The 18785-nt window shown below is 52.8% G+C and overlaps 4 protein-coding genes across 4 annotated transcripts; 2 read left to right on the forward strand and 2 right to left on the reverse strand.

The window, feature by feature from the left end:
* Nucleotides 1-1160: 1160 nt before the first annotated feature.
* Nucleotides 1161-5947, forward strand: LOC34620599. Its single transcript, XM_022733844.2, has 10 exons — nucleotides 1161-1411; nucleotides 1761-1908; nucleotides 2218-2321; nucleotides 3088-3184; nucleotides 3322-3344; nucleotides 3547-3938; nucleotides 4789-4909; nucleotides 5092-5153; nucleotides 5304-5443; nucleotides 5591-5947. The coding sequence occupies exons 1-10, from the start codon at nucleotides 1161-1163 to the stop codon at nucleotides 5945-5947; spliced, it is 1695 nt and encodes a 564-aa protein (XP_022586547.2).
* Nucleotides 5948-6360: 413 nt separating this feature from the next.
* LOC34620600 (cathepsin L) lies at nucleotides 6361-9151 on the reverse strand. Its single transcript, XM_022733845.1, has 4 exons — nucleotides 8653-9151; nucleotides 8024-8139; nucleotides 6899-7546; nucleotides 6361-6504 (listed from the first exon to the last, which is right to left on the reverse strand). Exons 1-4 carry the CDS (start codon nucleotides 9149-9151, stop codon nucleotides 6361-6363), a joined length of 1407 nt encoding a protein of 468 aa, XP_022586548.1.
* Nucleotides 9152-12273: 3122 nt separating this feature from the next.
* Nucleotides 12274-16226, reverse strand: LOC34620601. Its single transcript, XM_026336217.1, has 11 exons — nucleotides 16138-16226; nucleotides 15560-15980; nucleotides 15299-15444; nucleotides 14355-15031; nucleotides 14096-14240; nucleotides 13756-13816; nucleotides 13406-13480; nucleotides 12973-13118; nucleotides 12770-12851; nucleotides 12593-12660; nucleotides 12274-12349 (listed from the first exon to the last, which is right to left on the reverse strand). The coding sequence occupies exons 1-11, from the start codon at nucleotides 16224-16226 to the stop codon at nucleotides 12274-12276; spliced, it is 1986 nt and encodes a 661-aa protein (XP_026192002.1).
* Nucleotides 16227-17018: 792 nt separating this feature from the next.
* On the forward strand, nucleotides 17019-18457 carry LOC34620603 (elongation factor 1-beta). Its single transcript, XM_026336229.1, has 3 exons — nucleotides 17019-17301; nucleotides 17587-17706; nucleotides 18144-18457. The coding sequence occupies exons 1-3, from the start codon at nucleotides 17019-17021 to the stop codon at nucleotides 18455-18457; spliced, it is 717 nt and encodes a 238-aa protein (XP_026192014.1).
* Nucleotides 18458-18785: the final 328 nt, after the last annotated feature.

Here is an 18785-nt window from a genome sequence, read left to right on the forward strand (position 1 = left end):
GGCGGTTGGTACGGGGGTAGATCGGATGGCTAGTGCAAAAGGAATATGGCTATCTGTATGCAGCTTGCAATAACTGCTTTGTTGATTGTTCTTCGGTGTTGAAATTGGCAGCTATCTGCAATAACCGTAAGTGTGCACGGTGGGCAGTCGCAGTAGGGCTCTAGGGGATCACGAGTTGCTTGGATTCCTTGGCCTTCTGTTCCAAAACTCGCTGACATTTTCTTTTAGACCTGCTGGCAAAGTGCTAAGGCTGCACTTCTAGGAAGGAGGGAGTGCCTGCTTGCCCACACAGACACACACACACACACTTTCCGCTTCCCCGTAGTCTGCGGGCTACAGCGCTGCTTAACGAGGAATATGCTAACAACAAATAGGATTATCATATCCTTAAGAGAATCTCATGTGTTGCGAACATATTTACCCAGCAATTTCATGAAGCAGCAATGGACCGAAGGCACAGACACCCTCATCGCATGTGTTCATGAACATGCACACATACACCACCGGTGCAGCAGTGCTGCAAGGGGGCCCTGCTAGATTCGTCCTAGTCAGCGGAGGGCTGCAAGTACAAAGCAAATTCAGATAGAATGACGTTCTGTGTGTATTATAAAGCAGTATAGAGGAGCAGCTTTGGCCAGTAGGGCGCACAACAGACGCATCGAACTGCAGCAGCGCCTGCGGACGACATCGGAGAGGTGTGTGTGGGCCCCATGGGGTGGTGTAGTTGCCGCTATATTCATTGTAACCGCCTGAATGTGTACTATTCGTGCCAGCCAACCACACAAAAAGGAGAGTCTCTCTCTCTGTTTCTCTCTCCCTATGCATCCGCAGTGCGTGTGCATGGTACGACGATCAAGGCGCCATTGCTATGGCAACAGCAAGGGCCACAGCATCACGATAGAAAGTAACGGGCGCTCGAATCAGCGCATCATGTTTCCATAAGGTGCGATTCATGGTCAGACACAGTAGCGGCAGGCTTCAAAGGAGATACGACGTAGCGAGGCGTCGAACATGGGAACTTCCTGTCCGTTTCAGCCCATCACGTACGACCCCCAACACCAGCACTGGCAGCATCAGAAACAGCCACAGGAGTCGGAGAGACTGGCAGTGGTGGCCAAAACGGCAGAACGTGGCGGGGGGAAATAATACGGATGAAAGTGATGGAGATGCCGCCCTCCACTGTACGACACACCGCCGCTCTCGTGCGTAATCGAGGGGATAACGAAATTGGCATCTCGGTAAATGCACTGCCGCAACAGCAGCAGTGGCATCACCGAGTAAAACTGCTTGCTGCCGCGCGGCAGCTGCAACACGAGAAAGGCAGAGAGCGAAGCCTTCTAAGGAGCTGCGTTGCCATGCAGGTTCTCACAGCTACTGTTGCTGCATTGCTGCTCGCAGTACCCACTAGTCTGTGAGATCCACAGCATGCACATCCGATCCCGCGTTGTCGTTCTTGTTGCTGTTGTTGCTGCTGCTTTGCTGGCGAGAGCTTTCGCATGGCGCTGCTGTTTCTGAGGGTGATGCATGCTGCTCAAAAGGAGATTCCATCCACGCGGTTCCTGTCGCTGGCTGTTGTGGCGCCTCTGTACTTTCATGCAGTTGCAAAATAGACTAGTCACCGCCGATGGATGCATGTGTATTTGTGTGTGAGCTTTTGGTGGCTGTTAATAAGCTCATTTTTGCTGCTGGTGTATGTGTATGTGTATGTGTGTGTATGTGTGTGTGTGTGTGTGTGTGTGTGCATGTGTGTGTCTGTTTAGGGTTGTTATTTCTGGTACTTCCACCTTTGCTTTGGAGTTGCATGTACTGACTTTCTTTTCAGTTTTAACAGAAAAGGCAGAATATCTCGCTCCCGACGAGCGGCAGCCTGCTCTGATCGCAGCTACCCATGCTGCGGCTGCAGCGCATGCACAGGATATACAGCAGCAGGTACAACAACAAGTACAGGATGCAGATCAAGGGAGTGACAGCAAGAGTCTGAGCAGCCTTCATCGTGAAGTCTCTCCCTTTCTCGCACACACCGCAGACCTACGCGACAATAGCAGTGACAACAACGGCAGCATCACCAGCAGTAGCACCACTTCCCCCTCTAGTACGGACGCAAGTAACAACAGCACCAGCGGCAGCAGCAGCAGCAACAGTATCGGCAGCATCGACAGCGGCGAGGATAAAGAAACAGAGGATACATCTGCCGATATTACACCCGAGGAAAGGCAGAAACTTTCTCAGCGTCTGCGGCTAGAGGCGGGAGACCGTTGGGATGAGTCCATCACGAATACTCTTCATGCTCTTGCTCTCGAGGCGTGTGTCTACTCTTGCAGGTAAGGGTTGCGGGGTGGAGCCTCCCTGAGGCTGCTTTCAGCGAGGTCACGTGTTTGCGCATTGGGGGTGTGTATTTCTCAGCAGCAGTAGCAAGAAAAGGGCATGCATCAGCGGCAGGAGCGGCAGCAGCTCCGGTGTGTGTTTGCATCTGTGTTAGTGTGTATACTATTGTGTGTGTGTGTGTTTAACTGTGTGTCTGTATTCCTGTGCGTGTGTGTCTGTATATGGGTGTGTATCTGTGTATATCTGTGTGTGTGTCTGTATGCATGTAAGTCTGTGTCTGTATGCATGTAAGTCTGTGTCTGTATGCGTCTGTATGCGTGTGTGGATTACTGGGTATTAGTGCGTGTCTGTGTCTGTATGCGTGTAAGTCTGTGTCTGTATGTGTCTGTATGCGTGTGTGGATTACTAGGTATTAGTGCGTGTCTGTGTCTGTATGCGTGTGTGGATTACTAGGTATTAGTGCGTGTCTGTGTCTGTATGCATGTAAGTCTGTGTCTGTGTCTGAATGCGTGTAAGTCTGTGTCTGTATGTGTCTGTATGCGTGTGTGGATTACTGGGTATCAGTGTGTGTCTGTGTCTGTATGCATGTAAGTCTGTGTCTGTGTCTGTATGCGTGTAAGTCTATGTCTGTGTCTGTGTCTGTATGCGTGTAAGTCTGTGTCTGTATGCGTCTGTATGCGTGTGAGTATTAGTGGGTGTTGGTGTGTAAGTGCATGGGGTAGTGGAGCCGCTTGAATTTTCTGTTGTGCGTTTTTGTTGCAGGACTGTTGAGGGATTTTTCGACTGTCTAGCCACTGCTGCGGCAGCAGGCTGCACGATCGCAGCTCTTGCCTTCATATCTGGAGCTGCTGCGTTTGCTGCAGCCGTCGTGACGTTTTGCTGCATGGGTGTAGGGCTTTTGGTGCTGCTTTCGCAGACGTCAGTTGCAGGAACAAACAGCACCGCGTCAAGAAGCTCCTTCGTATTGGCGGCTGCCTGGCTGTGGCAGTCGCTGCTGCTGCTGCCGCTGCTGCTGCTGCATGCGTGTAGCAGGAGCCGTCGGCAAGCGCAAGGGCCTACTCCTGACGTGTATGTGATTCTTCCTCCTGAGGAGCTGTCTCTTGCTCGCGGCAGCGTCAACGAGGAAAGCAACAGCATCCACGCAAACAGCAACAGCATCCACGCAAACAGCGACAGCATCCACGCAAACAGCAACAGCATTCGGACGAGTCTTATTAGCACCAACGAATCTCCTGCTGCCGCTACTGCGGATGCCGCGAATTTTCTCCTTGCGGCAGCGGCAGAAGAGCAGCAAGGGGCTTCCGTGCCTGGTGCCGAGGAGTCTTTCATGGAGCAGCAGCAGCAGCAGCAAGAAGCAGCAGCAGAGTGTAGCCAGGAAGACCGACAAGGAAGCGCTTCAGGGGGTTCCCCATCCGAGTCAGCACTCGCGGCGAGACAAACAACACCGAGCAACGCCCCCTGCAGGCGAAGCGACAGCAACGCAGCGGCAAAGGCGGCAGCAGATGCATTTGTCTGGAGTAGCAGAGCGATACCGTTGCTGGCTGTTGTCGTGGCTTTGCTAGCCTTACAGGCAAGAAACGTGACCTCTCGAATGCAAATCGCAGGAGCACAACGCAAGGAAGCGAAAAACGCCAGCTCCTTCAGCCCCCACACCCTCCACGAACGCTGCAGTGCGCTGCGCTGCCTGCAGGTGTACATACTACTGCAAGAGCTGTCCAGGGTAAATGAAGACAGCCCTGTCCTACGAATCCTTAATCCAAACCAACAAAATTTCGCCGCAGCAGCCTCAGAGAGCTACCGGTCAGCTATCTGCACCGTCGTGCTGTCTTCATGTCAATATCCAACCTCCTCCTGCACGGCAGGGCATTTATCGAACGCCTATGCCGTACTATGCCTCTCGGTGTTACTTTCGTAACTCCCTGCTTTTCACCCCCTCTACTTTTCACCCCCTCTACTTTTCACCCCCTCTACTTTTCACCCCCTCTACTTTTCACCCCCACTACTTTTCACCCCCTGTACTTTTCACCCCCTCTACTTTTCACCCCTTCCTTGTTTTCTTAAAAGTGTGCGTGTAATATATATATATATATATATGTAATATTTGCACACATTCGCCAGTACATTCCGAATGAGCGGTGTCTCAGTGCTGCCCTTGTGATCACCTGGCTGTGCAGAGTGCGTTTCGGCTCCTCTTCATGGGGCCTGATCCTGTTGTTGCCGCTGCTGCTGCTTACACGCTGTTGGCTGCAGCGATTGCTGCTGCAGCGTAGCAAAATAGCTTTTCTCGTGAAGCGGCACGCGGGAAGACTGCAGCGGGGCTTCCACAGACACACACACTCGGCATCGAGCCTAGCAGTCACGTAACCGCAGCACCAACATCAGGCCATGACGGCACTGCTTCCCCCACACAAATATATGCATATATATATACATATATACGCCTCCCAAGCATGCACCGAAGAGGTGCAGCAGCAGCAATAACTGCTCTGGGCGTAACAGCCCGTTTGGCGATGCTCAGTGTTGCCCCTTCCGTGGCTGCACTGGAAGAAAAGGCTGCCTTTCTATGTCGTTTGGACATCTACTCGCGCCTTTTGTGCATTTATGAATGAAATCGTGTACGACCCCTAGTGGCTACGCGCACGCCTCATAGAATGCAGTTTAGAGGCACCGGAGGGGCAGCAGGCAGGCAGTGAGGGGGTTCACGGGCTCTACACAACTGGGTGCGCGCTAGTGCGCCAGAAAGCTTCTCCTGACGTCGCACTACAGCGAGAAAATAACTGCTGCTACGGCATCCCCAGCGGCTGCTGCTGCTCCGCAGTGCTCACGCCGTTCGGCCTTCAGCAGCCAGCACTCACTAGGCGCGTCAGGCTCGGCGTTGTGGGGGCTGCTGTTGCTACTGCTACGGCACGATGCGTTCTGCAGCGCTTCCTAAACGCCAGAAAATGCCTCAAATACGTGCCCTGCCCTAAGTCCGAGAGTCACTGGGAGGGAGAGAGGGAAGATGCCAAGTCGAAGAGAAGAAGAGTCAAGCAAAACGTGTCACATGCAACAACACACGTTTGTTGTTACTGCTGCTGCTGCGCCATGCAGCCCTCCCGCCCCTAGGGTTGCAAAGAAGGTGCCGCACATAGGCAGCAGAAGTGATCTGATCTGCGTATATTCTCCCTAGATAGTTTGTGTGGAACTGGTGTTTGTTCGGCTAATGTGGTCGTCTGCCCTCCGCCGCTACCCACTGTTCGCCATTTGACCGCAAAAAATCGGGGAGCGCAAGTGTGCTACAATAGCGCGGCCTGTTGCCTGTACCCCCGTACTGCGGATTAAAAATGAGGCAAACAAACTTGGGGGCAGCCTCTCTGCCCCTCAACGTGCTCTACGGCTAACCACGCTGCTGCGGAAATATACTGCTGCACCTAGGGAGAGCATGAATACCAAGGAGGCGGAGAGGCGCCTACAAATGAAAGAGAGGGAGGCAAGGGCGGGGTATTCACGGGGGAGTCCGAGATGTGCGACAGAGAGAATGAGAGAGAGAGCGAGCGAGAGAGCAAGAAAAAACAATAACACCCCCGCCGACCGCTTCCCCCTCCCCCTTTCCCTTCCCTGTTGGCGTCCACCAGTGCCATAAGCTTTATTATACTACGCAAACAAAGAACTGCATGCAGGCACCCAACAACCCCGTGCACAGGTTCCCCTCCCTCCTTTCCCCCGTCCTGCATGTAGACACTGCTCCTGCAGCTGCCACTGCACAGGCTGTGCAGCTGCGGCTTCTGGTGCTACTTTTGCAGCAAATCCCCCTTCTGAGCCAGCTACTGCAAAGGCCATAGCGCTGAAGAAGAGACAGCGTCGCAAGGGGCCAGTGCAACCGGGAGTTCATACATGCACCATCGCTCTCGGAGAGGAGGGGCACTGTGCACCCACATATGTATATGTATGTGTACTTATATATGTATATGCATTTACATATATGTATATAACTCTATCTATACGTATTTATACACCACCATAGCCTCTCAAATCGCGACGAGGCTGCTGCTTCTGCTATGAAGCCGATGCTCCCGACTCCACCGGCTCTGCTGAGGTGCTACTTTGACCGTTGCCTCCTGGACGGGCTGTGCTGGCGCTGGGCGGTTTTTCTCCCTCCACAAGAGGGTATGAACCTGCTAAGAGGAGACCGCACTGCCCCTGAGGACACAACAAACCAGAATTCGGCACTCTATAGCCACCCCATACATGAACATCCATATGGTACATACACGTATCTGGATAAAATATGTACACCATATATGTACATATATACGATGCGAAGAAGTGTATGCATACGCATGCATATATCCCGTAAAATGTCTGCTCCCTCTCGCGCCCCCTTCCCTCCTGAAAGTGCGCTCGAGGCGCAGGAAGCACGGCATAGATTTATGTTTAGATCGCTCAAGAAAGACAGAGAGAGAAAGAAAGAGAGAGAAAAAGAGAGAATACGAGAGCTCTATATATAGCAAGGGTTTCCCGGGGAGGCGGTGTTGCCCGTCCTTTATTTTCAGAATTATCTTTGCAGGTATCGTTTCGGGTGTATAGACAGTACCTCTTTGCCCTTATGCTGTGCCATTCTCATGAACCCCTTCTCTCCCCATCCAGTGCCCCAGCTGTTTTTCATGATGAAAAAGTCTCTGTGTGTTTCTTCGTCGGTGCCGTAGCCCACGAGAAGGACGCCATGATCAAGGTTGGTGCCGCAGGGTGCGTCAAATACGCCTTTTTTGTAGAACTGAAAATCGACTTGATCCGCTTGTATTGCTACAGAAACGGGTCCGTGGGTGGCGAGTGCTGCCTTCATGGCGGTTTCGTTCTTTGGGGGCACGTCGTAGAAGCCCCCAATATGCACACGAACTTTGCAGCGAGTTGCGCGGCACTTGTCATCGTGAGCTTCATAGGGATAGTCGGCCTCAGTGCAGAGGCCCCTGTGCGTGATGTAGCTGAAGGCATCATCCATGAGGCCCCCGTTGCAGCTGTTGTTGCCAAGATAGCCGGAGCAGTCCATCAGCATCTGCTCGCTGAGACTCACCAGCTCGCGTGTCTTGCTGCACCAAGCGCCTTCTACTGCTCCTGAAGCAGAGAAGGCCCAGCACGATCCGCATTGCCCTTGATCCTTCGGGGGAGTGACGCAGCCCTTCGAACGCCAGTCCACGGACGCCGGCAACGAGGCAGGAGAAATCACTGAGAGAGAATGATCGACCTACAGAAAACAGGCAAATCCACACTGGCAGAGAGAGATATGCAGGAAACTATGGAAAAAAAAGCCAGACGGCGGACGGCAAAGAAGAAAGACACACCCCAGCGAGCAACACGCAGACTTGAATCATGCAAGATGACCACAAAGCCAGGAAGAAAGGACACCCAAAATATGATGTATAAAGGAGAAGGATCATGCAAATATCTATATCTAGATAATATCTATATATCTATATAATATTTATATATATATATGTGGGGCAGAGACGGGGGGCACTCCCATCCAGAGGTAGCAAAAAAAAAGCAAACAAGGGGGAAACAGTTCACGAGACGCAGGAGCCGGGTGTAAACAAAAGAGGGTAAGGCCAGAGGGACAAGTGCATATGGGCTAGAAAAAAGGAAGCGCAATGCCACGTTACACTGCAAAATATCCTAGGAAGAGAGGTCCAGAAGCAGAAACAGAGTCTGGTGCCTATCGTACTCCTAATCTTGAATGCTGCATAGACGAGGGATTTTGCTTGAAACCCTTCACCATGCGGCCGAACTCCTGAGCCGTCCAGTCGCCAAATTTGTTCATAGCCAGCGAATACGAGTGCCCTGAAATTGTGGAAAGACACCATAACGAAAGAGGAAGACATACATGAGCAAATAGGAGTCAAAAGACATTCATAGAATACGAAACGGAGGCACGCGCCGCTTGCTGGGTGCTAAATGATGGCCCAGACGAAACACTATGGCACAGTTTTGTGCAAAACAATACAAATACATATATTATAACCCTTGTTGATGTGTACACATGCATACTCAGTAATATCTGCTCCTCCTGTCTACCCCCTCTCCGCAAAAGAGCGCTAAAGGTGCAGAAAGCACGGTATAAAATTTCTGTTCTTTGCACCAGAGAGTGCAAGAGCTCTTCACAACAAACCTGGTCATTACATTCAAGACAAGCGCAAGGCGGAGGACCAAAGGATGTGCAGGAAATAAGCCGAACAATTGCCTGTCTCATGTTCAATTCTTCCCGCTGCCAAAAGAGGCGAACCCTCGCCATACGTTAATATATCCATACAAACAAAAGAAATTGTGGCTGCCTTCAAGACGCTTCGTGCGTACCTTGCTGGTTGTGAAGCATGATATGGGTAAGATTCGCCTTGTAGATCTTGAATCTCTTTTGTTTTTCTTCGAGCGAGGCATACGACTTGGCGTGATCCGTCATGAAGCGGCTAAACGATACCGCGAAGTGCCTATCCTCCCACTCATAGATGTCCATCGGCATCTCCTCTAAAACTGCTGGGGGAATAATCCCCCCAGCATCTCTTCCCTCTTCGCATACGGAAGGTGCCTCCTCATGAGTCAGGAAGGGCCCATCAGGAGGCCCTTCACGCGCCACAAACAGGAAGAAGCCAAACACCAAGAGCAGAGAAACGAACGCTGCAGCAGCCAACAGTGCGGCCTTCAGACGAAAGTCAAACGTATACCGCTTAAGGCGTCGTGCAGAGCGAGAGCCAAAGAAGCGACCGCTTCTGCCAATGCTGCCGCCACGGGAGTTACCCATACCTCCACCTTCACCGGAGAGGAAGGAGACGTAATGCGTCTCGCCTGCAGACTCCATCTTGATGAGAGAATGACCTGAGAGGGACAAATGAAAGAATGAGGAAGAGAAGGACCCCAATAACGCACCCACTGCAACACGGAGTACAGCAGCACCGTTGCTTCCTTCTGGTGGCGCTGCTGCCGACTGTGTTGGCGGATATCAGGGCATTAAATGCTCTGAATGACGGAGAAACGAAAGAATCAAGAGGGTAAACGGGAGCTTTTGATATGCGAGGCGGCAAAGCTAGGTCTGCCCAGCCACAGTGAGTAGGCGTAAGAGGTCTGCCAAAAAAGTGACTGGTCTGGGGCCCCCCAACGAGGCACGAGACCTCTGTGCTTGCTGGATCGTGGATAGAGTTCCTTTTATTTTTCATCGATCAAATTTCATTATGGTGGTTTTTGTTACGGGGATGTGCGCCGTAAACTGGTTTCTTTAGATGACTAATGCGGATTGGCAGTCCGCCTCGTCGATGGACGTGGAGAGGCGAGATAGATAGACAGTGCTCTTGAATGGACTGACAAGTCTCTTCAAGCCCGATTATTCATTAACCGCGCGTTCTATTTTCACCGCTCTTTTCCGAGCTGTAGGAGTTGTCTTTGCCTGAAAGGCCCCTGCTGAGCCAGTGTTGACCGCTGCACACAGGATACGGCGAAAACAAGAGCACGAAGGAAAGCCAGAAACAAAACAACCTCTAAACAAGATGTGATGTAGGATCCCTAGCTAATGCAGCCCAGGCAGACTGTTGTGTCGTGCTGAGCAGTCGAAGTGGGTAGTGGTGCCTGAGTTCTTGATACTGGGAAGCGCGATGCTCCGTTTTGTGCCCCCAATGAGTGTCACAACATGCAGTTTCATGAGCACTCGAGAGCAAAATATTATATTTCTCTATTTACAGTGAACGTGCACCTAGGCATCAGGGGAAAAGGGGCAGCAGGTCTGCAATTCCGTGCGGCTATCGGGACAGCCCGCCCAGTTAAGCACTGTTGTTAGAAGGGAAATTCTTTGTTCACCCCAAATGATTACAAAGCTTAATAGAAAAGTGGTGAGTGCCTCTCCAGAAGAGCGCTCATTCGTGCTTCTCGACTGTAGTACGCTGAGGTAACACTGAGGCCCGTTCTACTGCACCCGCTGGTTCATTGAGAACAAGTCATGAATTGACCGATTCGTTTATCCGTAAGCACATCTTCATGATTGCAGAGTACCGCTAGTTCGTTGGAAGAAGATGCAATGCTGTGTGCGTGTGCGCTAGAGGCAACGTCCAACTAGCTGTGAATGCTCGGAGTGCTTCGCGGGTGCAGCTGCCCAGACCCTCACTGTTCCTCGTTTCTCATGTCGAGAGCCCTGTGAGTGGGGGTGGCTAAGGCGGGAGCTCTCTTGATGAACACTCAATGAATTGCTGTTCGGTCTTTCTTGAGTCTGGACTTGACTTACCCTCAAAAAGACCTCAGAGGGAGCGGTACAACTAATTTGCAACAAAGAGCCTATGCATACGAATGGCCTATCCGCTTAGTCGGCTCATAACTTGTCCTTCGTGAAGTATAACATTTGTTGTGCAAAGCGCCATTCCTACGTGTTGTTGAGCGCGCTACAACGCACGTTTTCCCTGGGGAATTGCCTTGTGTGGTGAGACTGAGTGCCTTCGCCTTCAACCGTGGTTGTCAAGCTCATGAAAAGTATGAAATCCATTTTCATAATGGCGGTAGCGCAATTGTGCCGGCGAACGGCCGACGTCCATCTTGAATTTCTTCATCGTGGTTGCGTATCGCATGTCGCAGCGTTTCACTTGCACAGCCCCCATCGTGCCTCCAGGCCTCGATCCCTGAGGAGCGGCGGTTCACTCATGTGACGCTGCTCTCAGCACGTCTTCCACATCCACAAGGAGCACCAAATAAAGGCTCATCACTGGGTGTAACCTATTCTCCCGGTTGCAAAACGATTAAAAGAGCATGATTAGCGTGGCCTCCAGTGTCCCTTTCTTAGAACAGACAAAAGGCCGGCCAATCAGTCAAAGCACCAGAAACAAACATGCAGGGAGAATTATTGCGTTCTAGGGTCTGGAAGTTGGTCGACAGTGCAAGTTGCGCAATCCACCACGCGCTGGTAGGAATGCGTTGTGTCGCTTGAGACTGCACCCTGTAGCAGATAAGGCGCGTAGCCAATCCCCCACCGCTGGACACCAGTCCTGCGGGGATTCACGCCCTAGCTCCTAGTCGCTAACTGTGAGCTACCGATGGCTCCAGGAGCAAGTTACGCTTCAGCGCCTCCAAGGGAGCCTTAGGAAGGAACAGCGACTGAACTAGAAAGACCAGAGACACCGGCTCATTAGCAAAAACCTTCTGCACAGCCTCGCCCGCTGCAAGGGACAATAGGCCCAGCCAAGCGCATGTGCTGCAGCCGGAGGCGAGATGCGTGGGCTCAGGAGGGAAAACGCAGGAGGCAAATGCGAGAGCGTTCTGGTTCAGATGCTTTGGCAGGCATTCACCCGCAGACAACAGACTCATCAGAGCCGAGACACCTATACGCCCCAACAACGGGTAACAAACAGAGCAGACACATGGGTGGCCACTGCAGGAGCGCACAGCTTTTTCTACGCCTCCCGGCAATGGACCAGATCAGAAGAAAGATCCTCTTCTGTCGCTGTATCCACCGTTGTTGAGGGGCCTCGAAGGGAGGAGAAGCCACAACGAGCAATAACAATCATAGTGAGAGCGCTGCACATAGGTACACCCCAAACCGTTACGCGAGCGGCGAAGGGGGGAGGAAAACTGTGTTAGCGTCTACACGAAAAGCTGCAATGCGCCTTTGTGCAGCTGTCCATGCAGACGGCCAGGACGAGTCAGGGGCACGAAGAAGGGCCCACAGACACGATGTAATACACGCTATCAAACTTAACGGCCCCTCATGTACTCATAGGGGCAACTGAAACCGGCTAACACACGGAAGGATTTCTTAAGGAAGTTGAAGAAGCTGCACTCAGAGAGCTTCAACAACAATGGGTGGGCTGCTCCAGAGACACCATGGAATGTCTAATGTAAACAAACGCACCAACCCCGAGGCTCAGTAACTGCACTGAGGCGACATCGCTAGAATGGGGAGAAACAGCCTCATAAACCATGATATTCAGCTAGAATCGCTCAGATCCCTTAAGCGGATGCCGTGAAGGTATTAAAGGATGCTGGTGACTGCTCCTCTTCTTCATCACTAAATCCATCAAAATATCTACAGCACATAGCAAACGCCAGCACACAACAGTATGAGGGCCCGATATTCAACTTATATTTTTACGTGACTCCATTGAGCATATAGACTGCACATTCATACACACCCACCAGACATTGAACAGCCCGCGACTTTTGGCAGATTTCACGCAGATACACTTCGCAGGGCCGGGAAGACATTCATCCCGCATGCCACTCCGCAGTGTGGCAGGCGAGCCTGTGGTGCAGTGTGCAGTGTACGTACGTTGAAATTATCCAAGAAACCTTTCTGTCGAGGGCCTCATTGCTCAGAAATTGCACACTTTCCATTTTCTGTGGAGGAAAGAGAGATAAACAAGGAAATCATGACCCTAAGCCTTAGAATTGCTGAGGAGGCAACAAAGGGAAAGTCTTTGATCCGTTTGCACCCCGCCGAACTTACGGCGATTCCGTCAAGGGCGTAAATTTCCTGACGAGCCGAAGGCTCTCTCTCGAGGATCGCGGAGATGTAGTCCAATGCAATGCTGCATGCCCACAGATGCGATTACAACACCGTCTTCGCACGAACGCGTTTAGGAGCAGGGCTGGTATTACGGTGCATGGCTTAGGACCCTCTTGCGTTCAAAAAGCTTCCAGTTTTCTCACATGGCGGTAGGCAGATCGTGATTTACTTTGCATCGATCAAGGATATCCAGGTAGGAGGGCAACACGGCCGGAGTCGCTGCTACAACGCTCTGCAAGTGGCGGCAGCCGTTGTTGAATGCCAAGTGTAGCACCATCTCCGCAGCTTCCTGAGGCGAAAACCCCTAAATGCCAAGCCCTAATGGCGCTGCAAAGAGAAAAGACTCAAAAGCCCGTGCAGCTGAGCTGTACGTACAAGCCCTGAGCTCCATCTCCAAACGCCACGCACAAAGTGACAGCTATTGTATGTAGAGGAAGAGCAAAAGCGCGGAAGAACGCAACAGAAAACGTTGCGGCACAAGTCTTTAAAAGGGGGATATCTTCTATATCTTTCCCGTCTAGTGACAACCCTGTGCCGCTGCTACCCAGCTGTCTTCCCAACGGCTCAGCCTCTTACTCGAACGATATCGTAGGTGTTGCCGCTGCTCAAGATTGCAGCTGCTTGAGGCAGCAACACCACAGCCGCGTCCTCCTGAGATAGAAGCCACCCCACACCTTGCAAGCAAACCATTTTTCTAAGGCATGGGGTGCTAGAGCAAAAAGATATCACTGCATCCCAGAGGACCCTTGGAAAAGTGAGAAGCAACGAGCCAAACTGAAGAGGCGGGCAGGCGCGTAGTACATGGCCGTTTTGGCACGATTTTTGCACGGACGTTACACATCTATTCACCGGTATGCGGGCACGTCAATGTGATAATTCCACGAAGCAAGCGAAATAAAAAAAGAGCCAAAGAACTCTTTGCCTACCGTTTGAGGGGGCCCTGCAGCAAGGTTACAGGCGACGGAGAGTGCAGCCTGCAGCACACCCCTGCGCATATGGCATAACGCAGCAGAACAAAAGCATCTCGCGATGGAAAGCGATCAACGACACTAGAAAGAGCAGCCTAATATGATACACTCTGCACCTGCAAAGCCCCCTCTGTAGCCTGCCCAGCCGCGAGACCCCTCAGAAGGCGCCATGCCTCGCTGGCACGCGGGCAGCAGGAGAAAAGAAACAAAAAATCCGCTACCTCCCGAGGATTCTGCATGCACGATAGAGGACGCACTCTCCCGCCTCCCAAAGCCGTAGAGGCGTTCAGCAGCCTACCGATGATCATCTCTGCTGACGAGCTGCTCTAGGAGAGCTATCAATGCGCAGTTCTTGAAAGCTTCCGGAGATGGACTGCCTTGAAGCGGCTGCGTCAGCATCTCTGCCCATTGAGTGCCAACACGGCGAGCATCGCACAAAATAGCTGCAGCATCAACAGCGCAAGAACCTGCCGACTCCGGCGACACCAATGAAAGCCAAGTGCTGCTGTTTCTGCTTCTCTGAGACGGTTGCTGCTTTCGGAGCACTTTGTTCTTACCGAGAGCCTGGAGAGTCGGCATGAGGCCGTCTGCGCCTGTTGTGTCGAGGCGTTTTCGCATGTACGTGTCTGCACCTTGTTGCTGCTCTTGCAGCTGTTGCTGTTGCTGCTCTTGCAGCTGTTGTTGCTGCTTCACTCTATCTCCCCCTTGCAGCGCGAGATCTGCAATCTGCAACAGCGTCTGTCCTAAGCGGGGGCATGCCTCAGCAACGGCGGCAGCAGCGGCGCTGCGATACCCTCCGGGCTGTTGCTGCTGCTGATTTGGCTGAAAGAAGTGTGGCAGAACTGTCACAAGTGCAGCGACACACCAGAGGACCTCTGAAATAGCGGCACGCCGCTCGTCTGCAGAGCTCAGCAGCAGCAGCGCCTTCTGGTGGTGCAGTTCAACTTGCAGCATGGCTTCGAGAGCAGCGATTTGCGCCGTCAGCAAGCCGACGTTTGGTAATGGTGGAGGAGATGCTGCTGCCGCTGCTTCTGGCACTGCTGGCAAGGGGACGCTCGGAATGTGCGCCTGCAGACTGCGGCACAGTTGGGCAGCCGCAGCCGCAAGGCGTGAAGCTCTCAGCGCTTCCTCCTGCGCCGGCTGAGAGCGCTCCTGGTTAGAGCCGTACGCAGCACTGAATTGCTGCTCCGCCTCACGCAGCAGCCGCAGTGCAGCTGATGAGGCTCCTAGGGAGCTGCATGCTGAAGGCCAGGCAGAGGCAATGTGGCTCAAGGCGATCGCCGCTCGCAGTTGCAGACTCTGCTGCATAGGTCTCAGTGCCTCCTGATGCTTCTGCTGGTAAAGAAACGGCAGCAGTGCAGAGACTAGCGGCTGCAAGGTGGACTCGTCTACAGGTGTCACTGCTGCCAACTCCCCTAGGCAGCCGCAAGCGTCGACGAGCAGCTGCAGGAGCAGCAGCTGCGCCTCCTGTTCGCCTCCCCGGGAGGTGCACTGTACGTACAGCTCAGAATTTTGTTGCAATGCAAGTAGGAAGACCACTTCAGGGTCGACCACCTCCCGTGTAGTACCTCCTGGTGCTGCCGCCGCTGCTGCGGCGACGGCTGTTTTTGCTTCTGGCAGATAAGTGACATCTATTGGATTTTTTTCCTCGGAAAGGGCGTCTAGGAGGGAGGGGGATGTTGCCATGAGCGAATGCAGCTGCTTCAGCAAATGCGCGTTTTGATGCAGCAGTTGCATCAGCTGCTGCGGTTCCCGTTCTTGCTGCTGCTGCTGTTGTTGTAGCAAGAGCTGGCAATACAGCTTCGACATGAGGTGCCTCAGCGGTTGCGGCTGGGGAGGCACATCTCCGGGGAGGACTTGCTCGATCCGCTTGAGGGCGAGCGCGCGCTCCCTGTGGCTCCTCCGCAAGCTGAGCAGCGCTGCCTCCCTGGCACTTTGCCGGATGGTAGCCGCAGTGGTCTGTTTCACAGTCACGTGGTGGTGGGAATGAACACCAGAAGCCCCTGCATCTCCAAGATTCGCGTCGAGACTGCCTCCCCCTGCACTGCCCCCGTTGTCTCCCTGAGGCGCGGTGGTTGGGGGACGGGAGGCGTGAGGCTGGTGTGTAGAGGACGACATGCTCGAGCGGTGGAGTAGATAAAAGCGGGGAGCGGAAGAGGAGAGTCAATGGTGCGCAAAGGGGACTGAAATTAAGCTGCACATACGCTACGGGAAAACGGCGCCTCGGGGGCGAAGGAGAGACCCTCGAGGACCATTTGAAAACGAGGAGCAAGACTGAGTAATCGCTGCCGTGTGTGCAGCAGCTGCTGCTGAAGGGAAGGTGTTTAGCGGATAGGTGACTCTTGGGATACACTATTGGGTGCGACAAAAGCAGGAGAAGCGAACGTAGGAGCCGTCGAGTGTCTGCTTCCTGGGGTGGCAGCCGGCATGAGATCTATCTGGGTTACAAGTGTATTTGTTGCACCTAGGCTGAAGGTGATCCGGCAGAATTGCACACTTAATATAATAATACGCTGTAGACAAGGAAATTTCCGCTGGAGGGTATTTCCGTTATTGCAACTCTACGGCGAAGCAACTGTTCTCCCCCGAGAACAGCCCCGCTTGTTCCCCGGCCGGTGATTCTCTCGTGCTCTCCAGAGTGGCTCAACCTCATGAGCAAAATGACATGGAGTGGGCGTTTTTTTCTGCCAATAGCTCTAAACTGTATGTGCTGTCGAAATTATGGTGGGTAGAGGCCTCCGGCATTATAGCGTAAGTCAGCTGGGCAGCAGGTGGAGCGAGCGCATACGACGCACCGCCAGGTAGTGTGAATGCAGCGTGTTCATGGAGGGATGGAGGCAACCGTGGGATGGTCCATCTGCCTATTAACTAACGGGTCTGAGTAAACACAAACCCTTCGACTTATTGGGTATAGTTCACGCAAACGAGTGTCCTATTACCTCCCCGTGGCTCTCAGATATTGGGCAGTGCAGATTGGGCATGCAGTAACTTGGCAGCCCCAAAGACTTGCAGGCGTAGTGGGGCAGATGTCTCGGGTTACTTGCTTGTCTGGATGCTTCTCTTCGCGCGAACACCGAACGGCCTGCTTTCCCCTTTTGTTGAGCTGCTGGATTTCATCCTTCCTGTGCCTTCAAGCGCTAGCGATTCTTCCTATCAGCTGCTCCTCCCGCCTGCGCCTCCCTCCACCCGGACCCCCTTTCACCGGCTGAATTCCTCCGAAAATGACAGTCCCAGAATTCGGAAATCTGCGATCTGACGCAGGTCTGGAAAAGCTGAACGCGTATCTCGCGCCCCGCTCGTACATTAGTGGATACACCGCAACTCAGGACGATGTTGCCACGGCAGCAAAGATGCTGGGTGCCCCCAGTGCTGCGAAACTGCCGCATGCCTTCCGCTGGTACAAGCACATCACCTCCTTCCATCAAAACGAGCAAGCTTCGTGGCCTAAAGGCAGCTTGAAGCAAGAAGCCAAGCAGCAAGATGATGACGACTTCGATCTCTTCGGTGCGTGCATGACGCATGGCAATTCCACATCTGCGTCCATAAAAGCCCTATAGCGACCCTTCGATAATTTCCTACGACACCGGAGCCCGCATCATCGAACGCACCGGGTGTTTCCTGGCGTGAGAGGGGGGTGCTCGAAGGGTGGACTGATTGGGAGAGAAAGCATTCATCAGGAAGCAGTCATTTCCCAATGGGGTTGCCCTCGCTGCTGGGTACTGCGCCTTTCGATGGCTCTGTTCAGGTGCCTTCACGCCTCTTGTGTCTGTTGTTGGTGTGCCTTCATAGGAGATGACGACGAGGCCGAGTTGGAAAAGCTGAAGGCGAAGAAGAAGGAAGAAACGGCAGGCAAGAAGAAGAAGGAAGTGATCAACAAGTCTTCCCTTGTTATCGAAGTCAAACCAGCCAGTAAGGCCCCCCCCTCCCCCCCGCCCTCTCTTCCTCTTCGATGCACGTAGCTGCTAGATGTCGCCCTATGGTATCTAGTTGAACAGATTTTCGTGTCTCTTGCTGTCACCCTGTCCACATCTGGTTCGGTTTCGCTTCTTCTTCGAGAGTGTGTGTTTCCATAACGCGCTCACTCCCAATATATGTATATATATATATGGCCTTTGTCTTGGTCCTGCAACTCTCCCTGCCGAAATCTCTTGTGGTTTGTACAATCTCGGCTCGCACATTTCCTCAGAATCTGTATCGCTCTTGGCGCGTTGCCAGATCTCTTGCTACAATTGGTTTCGTCTTTTGCGTGCATGTTGTTGCGACTTCTCGATGGATGCGCCGTAACTATGGTACTTATGTGGGGGGCGGGCGATGTGCGTGCTGATTTGTGGGTGGCCTCTCTACAGGTGCTGACAGTGACTTGGATGAGATCGTGCGATTGGCAAAGGATATCACGATGGAGGGCTTGACATGGGGAGAGGCTGTCAAGAAGGTTCCGGTGGCCTTTGGGCTGTACAAGCTTCAGCTATCTTGCGTGATTTTGGATGATTTGGTGAACACGACTGAGATCACGGATCAGCTGGAGGCTCTTGGAATGAATGAAGAGCAGAAGGAGCAGCTTAGGAAGAGACAGGAGGGTGAGGAAGAGGAAGAGGATGAAGATGAAGAACCCGAGGGCCTTGTGCAGTCAGCAGAGATTGTGTCTTTCAACAAGCTCTAAGCAGAGAAAATGGAGTGCGCAGCATCTCAAGGGCAGGAAGAAACGCATGGCAGGCGCTGCAGTTAGGCAGCAGTGAAGATAGGGGGCTCAAGGGGGGGTTGTGGATTCATGCAATTCTTCGGAGGTGTGCTTTCATGTCTTTATGTGGTGGGGAATGCTGCATTTTTTGGCGAGCCAAGAGAGCCGCAGCGCCCCAATATGCGTCTCTCCTGCTGCGCTTTCTTGAGCCTGTTGGTGACTGTGAGCCATGACAGAGTGACAACTTGCGATCCTTTTCTCTCTTTTCAAAAACCGCCGGCTAAATTAGTCCATTTTTACTGCTGCAGCA

This window comes from Cyclospora cayetanensis, unplaced genomic scaffold, assembly GCF_002999335.1.
Source record: "Cyclospora cayetanensis isolate NF1_C8 unplaced genomic scaffold, CcayRef3 CcayRef3_contig_98, whole genome shotgun sequence".
Lineage (NCBI taxonomy): Eukaryota > Apicomplexa > Conoidasida > Eucoccidiorida > Eimeriidae > Cyclospora > Cyclospora cayetanensis.

Bases quoted from the DNA above. Each gene is read 5' to 3' on its own strand.
- LOC34620599 (XM_022733844.2), top strand. From the start codon at position 1,161: ATGGAGATGCCGCCCTCCACTGTACGACACACCGCCGCTCTCGTGCGT. The intron at 1,412-1,760 runs GTGAGATCCACA...GTGTCTGTTTAG, and splicing joins CTCGCAGTACCCACTAGTCT to GGTTGTTATTTCTGGTACTT. The intron at 2,322-3,087 runs GTAAGGGTTGCG...TTTTTGTTGCAG, and splicing joins GCGTGTGTCTACTCTTGCAG to GACTGTTGAGGGATTTTTCG.
- LOC34620600 (XM_022733845.1), bottom strand. From the start codon at position 9,151: ATGGAGTCTGCAGGCGAGACGCATTACGTCTCCTTCCTCTCCGGTGAA. The intron at 7,547-8,023 runs GTACGATAGGCA...TGTTTTCTGTAG, and splicing joins TGCAGCATTCAAGATTAGGA to GTCGATCATTCTCTCTCAGT. The intron at 6,505-6,898 runs GTACTGTCTATA...TTGTGTCCTCAG, and splicing joins CACAGCATAAGGGCAAAGAG to GGGCAGTGCGGTCTCCTCTT.
- LOC34620601 (XM_026336217.1), bottom strand. From the start codon at position 16,226: ATGCCGGCTGCCACCCCAGGAAGCAGACACTCGACGGCTCCTACGTTC. The intron at 15,032-15,298 runs GTACGTACAGTG...TTCAGCATGCAG, and splicing joins TTGCAACAAAATTCTGAGCT to CTCCCTAGGAGCCTCATCAG. The intron at 12,661-12,769 runs GTAAGTTCGGCG...TTTCCTCCACAG, and splicing joins ACGCCCTTGACGGAATCGCC to AAAATGGAAAGTGTGCAATT.
- LOC34620603 (XM_026336229.1), top strand. From the start codon at position 17,019: ATGACAGTCCCAGAATTCGGAAATCTGCGATCTGACGCAGGTCTGGAA. The intron at 17,302-17,586 runs GTGCGTGCATGA...GTGCCTTCATAG, and splicing joins TGACGACTTCGATCTCTTCG to GAGATGACGACGAGGCCGAG. The intron at 17,707-18,143 runs GTAAGGCCCCCC...GCCTCTCTACAG, and splicing joins TATCGAAGTCAAACCAGCCA to GTGCTGACAGTGACTTGGAT.